General features: G+C 47.9%; 1 protein-coding gene across 1 annotated transcript in view; it reads left to right on the forward strand.

The window, feature by feature from the left end:
* LOC115465237 (gamma-aminobutyric acid receptor subunit rho-2-like) overlaps positions 1-17,945 on the forward strand; it is a 32,024-nt gene extending 14,079 nt beyond the window's left edge. Inside the window, exons 6-9 of the mRNA XM_030195640.1 lie at positions 6,782-6,922; positions 8,071-8,223; positions 14,336-14,532; positions 17,640-17,945. Of these exons, the coding sequence (XP_030051500.1) occupies positions 6,782-6,922; positions 8,071-8,223; positions 14,336-14,532; positions 17,640-17,945 (797 nt within the window). The remainder of the gene's footprint in view (positions 1-6,781; positions 6,923-8,070; positions 8,224-14,335; positions 14,533-17,639) is intronic.
* The last annotated feature ends 198 nt before the right edge of the window (positions 17,946-18,143 follow it).

An 18,143-nucleotide genomic window follows, 5' to 3' on the forward strand; every position in this document is an offset into this window, starting at 1 on the left:
AAACAGTGCCCCACCACCTCGGGCTCTGGCTCCCCCTCCCGCTGAGGTCTGGCTACGCCCCTGCCCTACTTAAAAAAAAATTTGCCTTTTACCCAAGGTGGTAACAGGTAGCCTCGGTGCACAGCAATCCCACTTGCTGACACCACCGTGGACGACCTTTTACTGCTGTTTGGTAAAAGGACTCCTTGGACTTTACTTTCTAATAATACTTTGTTATTGAAGGGTATGACTAACCAGATAGGTTTTCTCATGGGACTGCTGAGAAAATGGGTGAAGTGGATGGCAAAGCTTAAAAGATTGAGGAAACCTGTAATGTTTTTTTTCTTCTCAATTCTCTTCTATACAATCCCTAGGAGCATCAAGGGTTAAAGATAGTGTGATGTTTCACAGGTATATAGAATTTTTGGAGAACTCCCTAAGGATTAAAAACTCTTAGATTATCGAATTTTCCAAAAACCCATCATTTGTCCCCTGAAATTTTGTTTAGAAATTATCTTAAACAAGTTCTAAAACATGTCAGATGTGGATAATATATTATTATCTAAATTGTTTTATTTGTCAAGTTCAGCTAGTGATTCAGTACAAGGAGAGCAAGCTGTTAATGATCCAACAACTGCCAATTTGACTCAATTTCTTGAAGCTTCTCAGAATGTCATAAGTACATAAATATTGCCATACTGATTACTGTTTTGGCTGACGTTTGCAGAGCTACCCAGCTGAGGAGGAGACAATTTCTTCAATTAAAATCTAAAGTGTTAACCACTGGAGCTACTTTCTTTTTGTGGTTTCCTTGCAGATGTTGAGTAGAGAGGTTTAATCTCCTATCAGCATGTTAATACTGCCCCTGACCCTTAAAATTAGTCCCTCAGATAGCCTGAATCACCTTAAATCCACTAGTCCCACCTAAGGAGGAAGTGAGATTGGAGGGGTGGAGTCAGAACCAGGAAGCAGGGCAGAGTAGGGTTAAGGAGGCCCAGGGAAGGAAGAACTGAAGCCTCAACATATGCTTTTACAACGTATGTCTAGCAACTATAACCTGGCTGAAGAAAGCCAACTTTTGGATTTGAGACTTGTAAGCCCTGTTCCAAGGTCTAGCTGGAGCCAGACCAGGAAACTCAGAGAGAAAGAAAGAGAAAGAAGAACTTACAGGCTGTGTTTGGGGCATGGCAGTCAGCCACAGACTGTGTTTTGGGCTCTGTCAGCCATAGCTCAGAGCTGGTATAGGGTCTGCCGAGGCCAGCAACCCAAATTTTGGCGCGCTGACCGCTGATCATCGGTGATGAATGCGCTAAGTCCTGTTTACCATGCATTTGCATGCTACTTGCGCAAAGAGCCCTTGAGCGCGTGAAACAACGCGCTCGAGGGCTCTGATCATGGGGCGGTAGCAAATGCCGGGGCTAGTATGGCGCTAACAGCCTCTAGCCCCGGCATTTGCTTTTGATCATCTGCCTGTTATGGAAGAAAGATAATACAGCACTGCTTCTGTGTGTCTCAGGTAGGGTTACCATATTTTGTCCTCTGAAAAAGAGGACACATGCCATGCCCCTGCCCCGCCCCTGCCCAGCCCACACCACGTCTCTTTTGGACCCTCGTCCCGCCCTTTCTCGTTCATACCCCGCCCCCTGTCACACATTCCCCTCCCCCATGTCACATATTCCCCTCCCCCAGGTCACATATTCCCCTCCCCTGCCCCTGTCACCTCCCCTCCGGTCACCTCTCCTCCCCCTTGTCACATATTCCCCTCCCCTCCCCTCACTTACTATCTACTGCACTGGTGGTCTAGTGACCTCTTCAGGGCAGGAAAGAGCCCCCTCTTTCCTGCCCAGAGAGCACTGCCTTGCCCTGCATCCTTCTCGGTCTTGGCTCGGGATTCAAAATGGCCGCCGAGAGTTGAAGTCTCGTGAGGCCGCTTCAACTCTCGGCGGCCATTTTGAATCCCGAGCCAAGACTGAGAAGGATGCAGGGCAAGGCAGCGCTCCGGGCACGAAAGAGGGGGCTCTTTCCTGCCCCGAAGAGGTCACTAGACCACCAGGGCAGATAAGTAAGGGGAGGGGAGACCCACGGCGCCGCTCGTCTGCCCGCCCACCTGTTTGTTCAGAAATCCGGATAAAAAGGCGGGCAGGCAAAACCCGCCGGATGCCCCGGACATGTCCTCAAAAAGAGGACATGTCCAGGGAAATCCGGACATATGGTAACCCTAGTCTCAGGGCCTGCCTGAGGTTTCTGAATGAATGAGTGTCTGTCTCTGTCAGGGCTGAGAAGAAGGTGTGTGTGTAGAATGGCTGCAGATAGGAGGGGGGAGGGGTGTGGATGTGTGTCTGAAGGTGTGTGTGTGTGTATGTGTGTGTATGTATGTGTCTGGCCTTCTCTTTGTCTCTCTCTTGGTTTAAATAACAATTCTTTTCCCATGCACTGGCCTCTGGCCTGTGATATAATTTGGTTAGTTTTACCAAGGAGGTGTGAATTACTGTGAAGGCACAGTTTATGGAGACAGTGGTTTATTTCTATTGTTTTTCCAGAGCATTGGTTCTGGTTTGTTTTATTGCTCAGAAGCACAGGTGTTGGGGTCAGACTGGGAGGAAAGGGGGGAATGAGAGCTGCTCTCCCAGAGGTCTTTGGCTGACACAGAGTAGGCCCTAAAGCCTCAGCTAGGCTAATGCTGACAAGGAACAAGCTTAGGGCCCTGTTTATAAAGGTGCGCTAGCGTTTTTAGTGTTCGCTAAAAATTAGTGCAAGCTAACCATGTAGATGCCCACAATATTCCTATGGGCGTCTACACAGCGCACGCTAAAAACGCTAGCGCGCTTTTGTAAACATGGCCCCTTGGGGTCCTAACTTTGGTGACTACATTTAGAGGCTCAGCTTTTTTTTTTTTTTTTTTAAATATTGGGCTTATAATTAGTATGGTATCTGGTCTTTGAAAGCGACAAGTAGAGATGTGCATTGGTTAGCAAACATTCAGTTCATTAGCACACTTTAAAAAATTTAGGGCCCTTTTATTAAGACCCAGCAAAGTCTGGGCTTAGCATATTCTAACATGGGACTTTCCTGCAAGCTAAGCCCATTTTTACCTCAGCAGTAAAATCGGTATTATTCTATTTTTTTATGTGTAGGCTATGTTACATGGAGGGGCATAATCGAACGTCGCTGGCGAAATAGATCACCGGCGATCTATTTTGGTGGCAGCGCTACAGCTGGCCGGAACCGTATTATCAAAAAAGATGACTGGCCATTTTTTTTTCGATAATACAGTTTAGCCCAGCCAAATGCCAGAGTTCGCCGGGTTTGAGATGGCCGGTTTGTTTTTCAGCGATAATGGGAAAAAAATGCCTGCGATCTCCAACCCGGCGACATCCAAGGTATTTGGTCGTGGGAGGAGGCAGCATTTGTAGTGCACTGGTCCCCCTGACATGCCAGGACAGCAACCGGGCACCCTAGGGGGCACTTCTAAAAATTTTAAAAATATATACAAATACTTCCCAGGTGCATAGCTCCCTTACCTTGGGTGCTGAGCCCCCCAAATCCCCCCCCCCAAAACCCACTCCCCACAACTCTACACCACTACCATAGTCCTTATGGGTGAAGGGGGGCACCTACATGTGGGTACAGTGGGTTTGGGGGGGGGGGTTGGAGGGCTCAACACTTACCACCACAAGTGTAACAGGTAGGGAGGGGGATGGGCCTGGGTCCACCTACCTGAAGTCCACTGCAACCAACATAAATTGTTCCAGGGACCTGCATACTGCTGTCAGGGAGCTGGGTATGACATTTGAGGCTGGCATACAGGCATGCAAAAAAGGGTTTTTAGTTCTATTGTTTTAGTGTGGGAGGGTGTTGGTGACCACTGGGGGAGTACGGGGAGGTCATCCCCCATTCCCTCCGGTGGTCATCTGGTCAGTTTGGGCACCTTTTTGAGGCTTGGTTGTGAAAATAAAAGGACCAAGTAAAAGCGGCAAAATACTGATTAACACTGCTTTTTTTTCCCCATTATCCGCAAAAGCCGGCCATCTGGTAGCCACGACCCTGCCCACCCATGTCCCGCCTTCGCTTTGCCGCCGACACGCCCCCTTGAACTTTCGCTGGCTTGGCGACGAGAAAGTGGCGATGGTGTAAAAAAAAGCAGCTTTCAATTATACCAATTTTGCCGCTTTTGCGAGATCGCCGGCCATCTCCCGATTTATGTCGGAAGATCGCTGGCGATCACTTTCGAAAATAAGCCTGTATGTGGCAACTGCAAATAATTAATGTATGAGCACTTACCGTCTCCTATTTAGAAGGTGTTAAGCATTCCTGCATTAAGCCTGGGTTAACTAGTTTGTGGGCAGTAATTAGAGCATACCCATTCCCTGCCCAAGCCCCCTCCAAAAAAATAAATACAGAATAACAAAAACATTTGGTCATTGCTAAATCCCTCTGCTATTAATGTCTTTATTTACTCATTGGTCCAGTGGCATTCCGAGGGCAAGGCAGTGGAGGTGGTCCGCCCCAGGTGCACGCTGCAAGGGGGTGCAGGGAGCAGCTGCGTGGTTGTCGGCTCCGCCGGTTCCCTGCTCCCTCTGACGTTACTTTCTATTCCGGGGCAGGGAACCGGCGGGGCCGACAGCCACGCGACTGCTCCCTGTACTCCCCAGGAGGTGAAAAAAATGCGCCAGGGGGTGTGCAGCGGCGATCCGCCTCGGGTGGCAGCCGACCTAGGAACGCCACTGCATTGGTCTTTTCTCAACTAGATTATTGTAACTCTCTCTATTGGGGTATTTGGATTAAAGATCGACATCGTCTACAGTTAGTGCAAAAGACTGCCATAAGAGTCCTTTGTCATCTCAGAAAATTCGACCACATTTCTCATCCAATTTCACACCACATTGCTTATAAAATCCTTTCATTAGTTCAGCAGGCATTCTATGTTTGCAAACCAAGGTCTCAAGCTATGGGAACTCTCTGCCATCTCACTTTCGCCAAATCACCTCATTAGTCCTCTTTAAAACTGAACTTAAAACCGTTCTATTTCGTGACGCTTATACCTGAGGCAAAAGTCCATTGAACATTATTAAAAAATTTTTTTTTTTTTGGGGGGGGGGGGGGGGGGGGGTTGCCGGGTTCTTGAAGCCTGGATTGGCTGCTGTCAGAGACAGGATGCTGGGCTTGATGGACCCTTGGTCTTTTCCCAGTATGGCGGTGCTTATGTACTTACTGTATGTATTTCAGATGGAGCCGCTTTCCTGACTGACAGTCTTTTTTTCCCCTGCCCCTTACTGTTTTTCCTTATCTGCCCTCTTTTCCTCTTGTTTCGTGTAAGTTGTGTACATCACTTATTTTCTCTTATTATTTAGATTGTACTCCGCCTAGACTGTTTGCTCTGTTTCAAGTTTTTAAGAAACTTGAAACATGCGATTAGGGCGCGCAAATGAGAAAAATATCACAAGATTCTTTAGTGCATCCTTCTGTAAGCCTTTTTTGGCATGTTAAGCCCACGTTAAGGCTTAGTGCACCTTAGTGCATGTAAAATAGAATCAATGCATATTGGACAAGATTCTATATATGCAGTGGCGTTCCTAGGGGGGTGGCGGTGGGGGCAGTCCACCCCGGGTGCACGCCGCTGGGGGGGGTACCGCGCGCGCCTGCCCTCCGTTGTTCCATGCTTCTTCTCTGCCCTGGAACAGGTTAGGGGGTTTCCTTCATGGGGTTGTCCTTTCGCCGGGGGGGGGGGGGGGGGGGGGGTCCGCGCTGCATGGGGGGGGGGCGCTGCACCCGGGGGGCAGGGCGAATCGGTGATCCGCCCCGGGTGCCAGCCCCCCTAGGAACGCCACTGTATATATGGTGACTACAATCGAGGCGCGTCTGATTTTCACGCCTAGCAGTATTCTATAAGTCACATCTACATTCAGACGCAGTTTATAGGATAGCGCATAGGCTGGGTGGACGTGCTTAAACTTAGATGCAGACATTTACGCCAGTGAAAAGCCTGCGCCTAAATCTAGGTGCGCTCCCCTGAATTCTATAACCATGCACGTAGATTTAATTGATCGCACCGACACGTCAACACTCCTCCCATTGCCACACTCCCTTTTTGGCTACACGACTGGAATTTATGCGCACCTCTTTTTAGAATACATCTAGAAAGATGTGTGCGTCAATTCCAATTGTTGCCAATTAGTGTGGATAATTGGTCATTATCAGCCAATTATCAACACTAATAGGCTGTTTAACTAATCGAGTAGCTTTCATAAATCGGTCACATGCACAATTTAATGCAGGCTACTTGGTGCGTCATATATAGAATCCGGAGGATTACGTCAACTTATGGAGCCCCTTTACTAAAAGCACTAATGCGTGCTTACCGCAGGCTAAAAACCAGTACTGCAGGACACGCTCATGCATCCCGTGGTAATTTTCAGATTGGCGGACGTTTCCCACGCATGGTGTGTTTAGGGGCAGAGAGTAGGCGTGCCCAGCACTAATTAATTAGCGTAGACACATCACTGCACTCTGATTAGCTCGTGGTTGGCACAGGAGGTCTTACGGCCTAGAAAATAGGCGTTGGTAAGGGCTCCCACAGTAATGGCCGCGCGCTAATTGGGAAATTAGCGTGTAGGCATTAATGGGGGAAATAGGAATTCATCCATTTTACATCTGTGCTAAAAATGGCCTCAGTGCATATGAAACCTATGCACTAATCATAGCACAATCCCTAACGGCAACAAATCTCAGCCTACCTTCATATAACTACAGGCTTCTCCTCTGAAAGCTATGGCTAAAGTCACTTCATTTTGTGTAATTTAAGATGCCTATACAGATGAAGATCTGATGCTGTACTGGAAAAATGGGAACGAGTCTCTGAAAACTGATGACAAGATCTTCCTGTCCCAGTTCTTGATCCAGAAGTTTCATACTACGTCTAGGCTTGCTTTTTACAGTAGCACAGGTACAAATAATAATCTTTTTCTTTCTCTGTAGGTCATTTATTTAAAAGTTTGTATTTCGCCAATCGCCTGTAGTTCTAAGTGGTCTTACAATAGAACATAAGAAATACTAGAAAACCAAATGAAGAAAAATTATCATAACAAAATTAAAGCTGTACAGTCAAAATCTCCACAAAGTAACATCCAAACAGTAATTATGTGAATAAAAATGTAAAATCAAAACACAACCAAAAAGAAGGGGGTGGAGCAGTAGTCTTTATCATTTTACTGTATCTTTTAATAAATATCCTTTGTTGGAATCACTGGTCTACTCTCTTCTTTTAGGTTGCGTTTTCAACTAGGGGTTTGTTTTCTCTTTCCTTTGAATAAAAATTTAAAAACAGCTCCATAGCCATCATCCATCTTCCCTCTGCATCCTGGCATCCTGTCTAGTACCTCCCTTCTGTATTCCTGTCTCTGTCCCTTATGTTCAGCATCTGCACTCTTTTCCAGCATTGCACCTCTGGATCCCCATAGTCTCCTTTTCCACCATTGCTCTCTGTGTCTCTGATCTCACCCATTTTCCAGTATCTCTGCTCTGTGTCCCTGTCCCTATTCTCCCCCCCCCCCCCCCATGTTCACCATCTACACTGTTAGTATCCCCCCTCCTTTTTTCAGTATTGCCCTCTATTTCCCTATCTCACTTCCCTCTTTTTTCAGCATTGGTCCTCTGTGTCCCTGTCTCCCTCCCCCTTTTTTCAGCATTGGTCCTCTGTGTCCCTGTCTCCTTCCCCCTTTTTTCAGCATTGGTCCTCTGTGTCCCTGTCTCTCTCCCCCTTTTTTCAGCATTGGTCCTCTGTGTCCCTGTCACCCTCCCCCGTGTTTCGGCCAACCGGCCTTCTTCAGGGGTCTAAAATCAAACAAAATATAACAGATCAAAATATATACATGAAAATGGATGGAAGTGCATAGACTGATGTTACTGAGAAATAATAACTGTGAGCCAAGAATTATTGCTGACTTTCAAATTCAAGACTAGCCTCGTTACTAAGCTTCTTTCCCTGGCTATCCAAAGGCGGGAAGCACTAATAATTGTCTATTTTCTCTGTATATATGTCAAAGGAAGACTATTTTTGTATAATTTGTGTTTGTTGCTTTCTGTTTCTGATAGGCTGGTACAATCGTCTATACATTAACTTTACTTTGCGTCGTCACATCTTCTTCTTCCTGCTCCAAACCTACTTCCCAGCCACTCTGATGGTCATGCTCTCCTGGGTGTCCTTCTGGATCGATCGCAGAGCTGTTCCCGCCAGAGTCTCACTGGGTAAGAACTGAAGAACAAACAGAAAAAAACAGCAAATCTAATGTGGTGATTATAGCCTGCTTCTACTGATAAAGATTTGATTATTGCCATGGAAAGCCAACTTGCTCTACATTTAGTTCAGTCATTTTTAGTGGTCTCCACACTTCAGTTCTAATCCAGAACATCTAACAAATGTACATAGATACTGTAAGCGGGTCACCCTTCCAGATGGGACCAAGGCTGTCCCTGCTTAGCTTCAGCTGCTTCTCATGAGCTGAGCTCTCCTGCACACCTCCTGGATCAGACTGGCTTCCTCTCACTCAGTCTCTCCCTCCGTTGGTCAGGGTCAGTATAGCCCTTAGTTTCTTTCTTCACCCCACTTCCAGAGACTTTAACACACTCAAAGCTCTTATAAAAATCCAAGGCTTTATTGTTCAAGCTCTTTACACACAGTATTAGCTGTGACTTGCATCAGTTCCTCCAGCATGAATAGTCCAGCTTATTATTAACAGTCATTATTGTCACACTAGTAAAAAAGGCCCGTTTCTGACACAAATGAAACGGGCGCTAGCAAGGTTTTCCTCGGAGTGTGTATGTTTGGGAGAGTGTATGTGAGAGTGACTGTTTGAGAGTCAGAGTGAAAGTGTGATTGTGTGAGAGAGTGAGTCTGGGTGTCAGTGTGTTTGTGAGAGAGTGTGTGTGTGAGAATGAGAGTGTGTGCAAGTGTGTATGTGAGAGACAGTGTGAGTGAGAGTGTGTGTGTGTGGGCGAGAGAGAGTCAGAAAGACATTGTATATGAGAGAGAGAGTGTGACCCGTGCCCTCCCAATCCATGGCCATCCATGTTACTCTGTAACCTGCCCCCTCCATTCATCCCTATCCAGCATTTCCCCTCTGTGCCTGAGGCCTGCCCTGCAATCCATATCCATCCATGCCCATCTGTCCCCTCCATTCATCCCTATCCAGCAATTCCCCTGTCCCTGAGTCCTGCCCTTCCAATCCATGGCCATCCATGCTCCTCTGTCACCTGGCCCCTCCATTTTTCCCTATCCAGCATTTCCCCTCTGTGCCTGAGGCCTGCCCTGCAATCCATATCCATCCATGCCCATCTGTCCCCTCCATTCATCCCTATCCAGCAATTCCCCTGTCCCTGAGTCCTGCCCTTCCAATCCATGCCCATCCATGCTCCTCTGTCACCTGGCCCCTCCATTTTTCCCTATCCAGCATTTCCCCTCTCTGCCTGAGGCCTGCCCTGCAATCCATATCCATCCATGCCCATCTGTCCCCTCCATTCATCCCTATCCAGCAATTCCCCTCTCCCTGAGTCCTGCCCTTCCAATCCATGCCCATCCATGGTCCTCTGTCACCTGGCTCCTCCTTTTTTCCCTATCCAGCATTTCCCCTCTCTGCCTGAGGCCTGTCCTGCAATCCATATCCATCCATGCCCATCTGTGCCCTGTATTCATCCCTATCCAGCAATTTCCCTGTGTCCCTGAGTCCTGCCCTCCCAATCCATGGCCATCCATGCTCCTCTGTCCCCTGCCCCCTCCATTCATCCCTTTGCAGCAATTCCCCTCTCTCCCTGAGCCCTGCCCTTCCAATCCATGGCCATCCATGCTCCTCTGTCCCCTGCCCCCTCCATTCATCCTTTTCCAGCAATTTCCCTCTCTCCCTGAGCCTTGCCCTCCCAATCCATGGCCATCCATGCTCCTGTGTCCCCTGCCGCCTCCATTCATCCTTTTCCAGCAAGTCCCCTCTCTCCCTTCCATGCCCCCCCCTCGCATCCATGGCCCCCCCCCTTCGCATCCATGTTCCCCCCCTCTTCGCATCCATGGCCCCCCCCCTTCGCATCCATATTCCCCCCCCCCCTTCGCATCCATGCCCCCCCCCTTCGCATCCGTTTTTTTTGTTTTTCTTCTTTTAAAATGTACCTCCGTAGCGGTTCCGGCAGCGAAGCGTCAGGGAAGTAGGCGGCGCTCCCGACGTGTAGCTGTCCCTTCGCTGTGTTCCGCCTTCTTTTGACGTCATCCTTGACGTCAGAAGAAGGCGGAACACAGCGAAGGGAAGGCTAGACGTCGAGAGCGCCGCCTCCTTCCCTGACGCTTCGCTGCCGAGCGATGCGATTGGTTGAGTGTCATTGCTCCGCCCTCGACGTCATCACGTTTGACGCGTGGGCGGGGCAGACACAATGGGATCTCACCCCCTTCACTTAGAATGTTGGCTAACAGAGGCTTCATTAGAACGTTGGAGGTGCGTTTTATATAGAGAGATAGTTCAATCCCTCCTTCAGCACAGATAGTTCAGCTTATCCTTAACAGTCGTTATTTCCAACAAAGTTCAGTCCTATTTTCCACATGACAGTTGCTGACTCTGCTAACCCCACAGCACTATCTTTTATCAGCAGACAGTTTCTGGGTTAGTTGTTTCCACCAGCTCACTTTAGCCTCCCCCAACATCCACAGTCTTGGCAATACAGAGGCCACAAAAGCTTTTTACCTTTTTTCCTCGAGTCTGAGCCAAACCAGCCACTTCCATACTCTCCTCTCCTCTTTCTCCTTCCACCTCCTCTTTATTACAATCCATCTCCTCCTCCTCCCCAAGCTCCACCAGCTGTTCCCCATCTCCAGGATCATCAGACCTCATCTCCCAATCAGTCATTGCTCCCTCCCCCTCCTGGGAGTTCAGCTGACCCTGCACTGGCTTCTAGGGAGTGTAGTTTCTCCCCTGAACTAAAGCTTTCTCTGTCAGTTTGGCCTCTAGAGGGCGCACCGCTCTCCTAGCTGGGCTAAATGACCAGGGATGCTGACGGCTGAAAGAACCCCTATCCCCTTTTCCCCGCAACAGCACTCCAGAGTGCTCACAATACATAGAAACATGAAGGCAGATAAAGACCATATGGCCTATCCAGTCTGCCCATCCATGCCATCTACCATCCCTTCTATCCCACTATTTTGGTTATAACTTGTCTACCCCCCTACATTTCCCCTTCCTGTAGCCACAGTTGCCAAGCTCAGTAGCCTTTATCACTCCTCTCACTTTATTTATTTGTTACATTTGTAGCCCACATTTTCCCACCTTTTTGCAGGCTCAGTGTGGCTTACATATTACCGTTAACGGCGTTAGCCGGCCACCATTCCACTTAGTACAACCATATCCTCAATTCTCCCAATAAAGACCATCTTACACAATGTGGATTACACTTGTAGCTCTCCCCAGGAGGGAGCCACAAAGCAAGGAAGGCTTCCAACCCAACTTGACCTTGGCCCTCGCAGTTAATCTTTCCATTTCCACAAGGGCACAGAACTGATTCTTCCACTCCAGCACTGAAAGCCCTATCTTCTGTATTTAATCTATTAAAATCACTTTCTTTGTCACTAGAAAAGACCTATTGTATAATGGCTTCTGGTCACCAGAAAGCGAAATGGTGTTGGATACATCCCAAAGAGGCACAGCTCCATTGACAGTGCTGTAAATCTTCCCATTCAACTTTGCTTGTATTGCATAATCATACCCCATAGATTTCTCACAATCAAGCACAACCACAAAACGAGTGAAACAATGAAGCCTCATCATTGCCCACCAACTGCGCCTTATACACACAGCACCAATGAGCATAGCTGTGCCAGAGAAACTTAGGGGCCCTTTTACTAAAGCACGTTGGCGCCTACGTGCATCAAATTAGAACTACTGCCCAGCTACCACGTGAACCTGTGCAGTAATTCTAATTTTTACGCACATCCGATACATGCGTTGGAAAATAGTTTTTATTTTCTGCCGCGCAGCGCTAACTGGGCGGTAATCGTCAGTGTATGCGCGATGACGATTACTGCGTCAGACCTCACCACGCGCCAATTTTAAATTTGCCGCACGTCCATTTTCAGCCAATAAAAGGGGGCTTTTTTGCAGGTGCACTGAAAAATGGACCTGCACGCATCCAAAATATGTGCCTACACTAGCGCAGGCCATATTTTGGCGTGCCGTAGTAAAAGGACCACCCATATTGTTTTTTCCTTAACACCATGTTCTCAGGGAGAGATCCCAATGCCTTAAAATTGCATTCCAAAATTTGGAGGTGACCAGTGCCTCTCACTAATCCCGCCATCTAGATGCTGATATTGTAAAGGCACTCAAATCTGGGGGAAGCCGCCATCGTCCCCCATTAAAATATCCCAGACTACTAATAGAAAGTCTTATCTGTAAATAATCAAAATGTGGATGTGAGCAAGTCTACAGGTAACAGCTATAATCCAGCCCCCCTTCCTCACAGTTGCAAAACCACCTTAACCCTCAGACTTCCGCCCAGGGGGGAGGCGACACAGGAAAGGCAGAACTGGGAGGGCGTGGCTCAAGGAGAATAAAAGGTCAGGGCACAACTAGGTCAGGGAGGCACAGAGGAAAGAATCAGAGCCCTACCTACATTTGACTCCCAGTCACAGATGCTACATTTAGGTAGATTCTGCCTGATCTTTGGAAGCAGTAGCCATGACACAGGACGACTGCCCCTGACGTAGCTCTGGCGAAATAGGGATTCCCTGTCGGGTATTGGGGATCTGTTGGCATGCTGGTCTGCTTCTGTTTGGGATAAGAAGACAGCGTGAGATAAGTGGATTATACGAAATTACTGACTTTTGAGTACAGTGAATGTGATAAATGCTTTTGCCTGTGGATGGACATGTGTTTTTTTTACTCTGTCTGGGAATTAAAGAGACTCCGTGTAGCGCTATAGAAATGATAAGTAGTAGTAGTAGTAGAAGTAAATTACAATAGCAAACTTCAAGAACCTTAATTTTGATGTGCATATGTGCATAGTTTCAAAAGTATGCTCATAAATACAAACTCTTTCCCAACACTGCCCCTGTGAGCATCGGAAATATGGAAACATAGTGTCAGGGTTCGAGTGAATTGAGCCCTTGGACCATTGTGAGATTAGCGCCACCTGTGCGCCACACAGGTCTTCGCTGATGGCTGCTGACAAAGGCATTTGACAAAGTCCGGGACACTGTAGTGGAACCAAGCTAGAAGTGACAAAGGCCAGGCCCGGCAGCAGAGAGACAAGGTCTGGAACACAGCAGAAATCTAGTCAGGCCTCAAGGTAGCAAAGTATGGAGTAGGCAAGCACATGCAGTGGAACAGGCTGGCAGGAACACTGGAACATGGCAGGGCAAGAATAGGCTGGCAAGAATAGTGGCACACAGCAGGGCAAGAGCAGGCAAACAGGAGCACTGAAGTCAGCAGGACACCAGAAAGCCTTTTGGTGATGCACTGGATGAGAGTAGGGACCTTCTTTAAATACCTAGGCAGGATATGATGTCATCAATCAGTGCCATATGCTATAAAAAGGAAGTGCAGAGTTCCAGGAAGCAGAGAAGATTCCTCAGATATGGCAGGCTACTGGACCATTTCAGACTTCAAAACAAACAGGTGATGGGCATGACACATAGGGCCCGATATTCAAAATGATGTAAGTGGGCAGGATAGGCTCCTGTCCAATTAAATCATGCTCAGTGGGCTGGCCACCAATATTCATGTAATTTTCCACACATCAGAAGTGCAACTTTATAAATAGCTGTTTCCATGTATAAAGTGTTACTTTACATGCAGAAACGATTTTAAAAGGGTCATGTCTGTATGCATTATTTTAAGCTGTATATACTTAGAGATAGTAGTGTACCAAGGGCAGAGCGGTGGGGGCGGTTCGCCTTGGGTTCAGGCAGCAAGGGGATGCATGGAGCAGTCCCTGCCCCCTCTGATGTTACTTCCTGTTCAGGGGCAGGGGACAGGGGAGCCGACAGCAGAGTGACTGCTCCATGCACCCCAGGAGGTGAGGATGATGCACTTTGGGAGAGGGGTTGATACGCCGGGGGGGGGGGGGGGGGTAGCAGCAACCCGTCCTGGGTGGCAGCCAACCTAGGTACGCCACTGCTTAGAGATGGTTATTACACAGGTAGAGATGGTAAATTATTGGACCAATGCTGTATGATATAACCTTACTCTACCATGCTTGCTAAAGAAAAGAAGAAACTTGTTTCTGCAGAGCCAAATGGCAAAGACCTAGTCAACCTTGCAAGCTTTATGATATAGAATGTAACAGATATTTAGTAAATAAAACTCTTCTCACCTCTCTTTTCTACCAGGCATTACCACAGTACTAACCATGTCTACGATCATCACTGGTGTAAATGCCTCCATGCCACGAGTCTCTTACATCAAAGCTGTGGACATTTACCTCTGGGTCAGTTTTGTGTTTGTTTTCCTCTCTGTGCTGGAATATGCAGTGGTGAACTACTTGACCACTGTGCAGGAGCGGAAAGAAAGGAAGCTGCGAGACAAGGTGAGAAATCGAGGGATGGCATATCCAATGTTCAAGGACTGGAGTGATCTGGTTCATAGAGCCTCAGGATTTTCTTAAGATATTCAGGAGTAATACTGGTCAAAGTCTTAAAAATAAGTAACAACACTTTGAAATGTATCCTAAACTGCACAGGTAACCAATGTACAGCCTTTAAAGAAGATGTAACATGATCCCTACGTTGTAAACCAACAATCCAACACACAGATGCATGTTGTACAACCTGTAGAGCTTTACAGCAATATTCAAACCACTATCTGGATAGTTAACTAACATGCAGGGGCATAATCGAACGGGGCCGGCCATCTATAAGGGTGGCCATCTCTAATGACGGCCCCGTAAAGCGGCGTACCCGACCATATTATCGAAAAAGATGGGCGACCATCTTTCGTTTCGATAATACGGTCGGGGCCGGCCAAATCTCAACATTTGAGCCGCCCTTAGAGATGGCCGACATTGGTTTTCGCCGATAATGGAAACTAATGGCGGCCATCTCAAACCCAGTCAAATCCAAGCCATTTGGTCATGGGTGGAGCCAGCATTTGTAGTGCACTGGTCCCCCTCACGTGCCAGGACACCAACCGGGCACCCTAGGGGGCACTGCAGTGGACTTCAAAAATTACTCCCAAGTCCATAGCTCCCTTCCCTTGTGTCAGGCATTCAAGGCAGAAACTAGGTTTGTGAGCCCTTGGGCCACTGCCGTGGAGCAGCAGTGGCAGGCAAAACCACCCCACACCAGAGACAAGGCAGAACTCTGACAGAAACGGCTAGACTTCACCTGCGTTTGACCGCCCTTCCCCAGGAGTTGAGCCCCTGGGTGCAGGCGGCTGGCAGGACTTACCGGACAGGGCAGGCACTGGATACCAACTAGGCTGAACAGGGACTGAAGGTTAGAGGGGAAAGGAATATGCATGGGCAGCAAGGCAGGAAACTGGGCTAGGACTCACAGACAGATAATACTACACAAAGCAAGAAATGGACAAGCTAAAGGACAGGAACTGAAAGCTGCCACGCAGCCACTGAAACAGGGTACAAATACTGACAGACAAGAGACAGGACTGAAAGCTGCAGAGCAGCCACTAAAACAGGGTACAAATACTGACAGACAAGAGACAAGCCTGAAAGCTGCAGAGCAGCCACTAAAACAGGGTACAAATACTGACAGACAAGATACAGGACTGAAAGCTGCAGAGCAGCCACTAAGCAAGAGACACAGACAAACAGAAACTAGACAAGGAATACAGACCAGAAACAAGACTAGGGAAGTAAGCAAATAAACCTAAGCTAAACTACACACAGATTAATTAGAGTCAGATAAGGAACTAAACAAGAAACCAGACTAGGCAGAAGTGCAACAAAGCACCAACAAACCAGGGACCTTAGACGATGCAAAGGCAAACTCAGAAGGTTCCAGGTGGTAATAAACTCATCAGCAGCTGAACTCAGCTGCAGGAATCATGAGGCAGCTACGGGTGAGGCTAGCTGCCAAACTTCAAACCAAGTCTGGAGGGCTGGAGTACCTGGACCGGATCAGAAAGAAAGTCTGGAAAGTCTATGGTAGCCACCGGTTCTGGCTACCAGAGAGCAAGAGGAACACAAACCAAGACACAGGCAGAAAGCATACTGAAGCACAGAGAGGCTTAACACACACAGGTGCAGTATAGTGGAGTAATCAGAGCCATGCTGGAAGCAGCCAGCACACAGAGACAGAGACAGAACTAACTCAGGAAGAACAGACAGAAGCCAGCTCAGAAGCTGACCGCCGGAAATAAGGTGAGTCTGAGAGGGGTCACGACCACAATCGTGACACCTTGTTTGCTGAGCCCCCCAAAACCCACTCCCCACAACTGTACACCACTGCCATAGCCCTTATGGGTGAAGGGGGGCACCTACATGTGGCTATGGTGGGTTTCTGGTGGGTTTTGGAGGGCTCACATTTACCACCACAAGTGTAACAGGTCCGCCTGCCTGAAGTGCACTGCACCTACAAAAAACTGCTCCAGGGACCTGCATACTGCTGTCAGGGAGCTGGGTATGACTAGAGGACATGAAATGAGATTGAAGAGGGGCAGACTCAAGAAAAATGTCAGGAAGTATTTTTTCACGGAGAAAGTGGTGGATACTTGGAATGCCCTCCCGCGGGAGGTGGTGGAGATGAAAACGGTAACGGAATTAAACAGGGCCGGTCTTAGCAAGTGCGGGGCCCTGTGCAGACCAATTTGGTGGGGCCCCATCCTAGCCCCGCCCTAGCTCCGCCCCACCCTAGCTCCACCCCATTGATAAGATTATTCCATTTTTAGAATTTTTTTTTATTTATGAAATTTCAAATAAAGACAAATGAAGCTAAACTTGTACAAAAAACTGATTGAAATAATAAGCACAATGCTATCATGAAACCTCCCCTCCCCAGAAGTGGAGTGGCCGAGCCGCGGGATCATCATGAATGATGCGGACGGTCATCCGAGGCGAGCGGAGGTCGGAGCGGAGGCAGAGCGGGGCCCCCTTAGGCGCGGGGCCCTATGCGGCCGCCTTGGTCGCCTCTGCCTAAGACCGGCCCTGGAATTAAAAAATGCATGGGATAAACATAAAGGAATCCTGTTCAGAAGGAATGGATCCTCAGAAGCTTAGCCGAGATTGGGTGGCAGAGCTGGTGGTGGGAGGCGGGGCTAGTGGTTGGGAGGCGGGGCTAGTGCTGGGCAGACTTCTACAGTCTGTGCCCTGAAAATGGCAGAAACAAATCAAGGTCAGGTATACACAAAAAGTAGCACATATGAGTTTATCTTGTTGGGCAGACTGGATGGACCGTGCAGGTCTTTTTTTGCCATCATCTACTATGTTACTTTGTTTACTATGTTACAAGTACCTGGCAGAAACCCAAATCCTGGCAACACTCCATACTACAAATAGTGCTGATAATTATTAGCACCCAATTATCAATTAAATTGTGCGTGCAAATTGGGCAAATGCCAACATTTTGAATGCACAATTTTGTGTGCCGTATACAGAATCCAGGGGTTAGCAACCAAAAATAAATAAAGCTGATATTTTCTTTTTGTTATGTTGAACTGTTTTTCTAATATTGCTCTTAGGTTCTGTGCCCGTGTGGGATGCCTCACAGGAGGACCGTGCTGCTGGATGGCACGTACGCTGAATCAGATGCCAACAGCTTGACTGGGTACACGAGAAGCCATATTGTGACTGAGGATGACGAGAGAAAGGACAACATGGTGGTGCACATGAGCCACGAATCCACTTCATGTAGGAAGGGGGGCCTTAAGGGACATGTGGGTCGGCGAATCATTCAGAACACTCATGCCATCGACAAATACTCCCGATTAATTTTTCCAGCATCTTACATCTTTTTTAACTTAATATACTGGTCTGTTCTTTGCTAGAAGTGCTCAGTCAAAGATTCCTCAGTGGAGGCAATTTCAAGACCCTGTGAGCATTTTGGGATAGTGAGGTATGGAGAAGCGTCTCCCATTACATCTTGGAGTATCTGCACTTGAAAAATATCCCGCCCTAGAGACGTAATTGGGATTTCATTGTCCATTAGTTTCTTGTATTTTTTCCTGCATCTGTTCTGCATCTAT

This window comes from Microcaecilia unicolor, chromosome 3, assembly GCF_901765095.1.
Source record: "Microcaecilia unicolor chromosome 3, aMicUni1.1, whole genome shotgun sequence".
Lineage (NCBI taxonomy): Eukaryota > Metazoa > Chordata > Amphibia > Gymnophiona > Siphonopidae > Microcaecilia > Microcaecilia unicolor.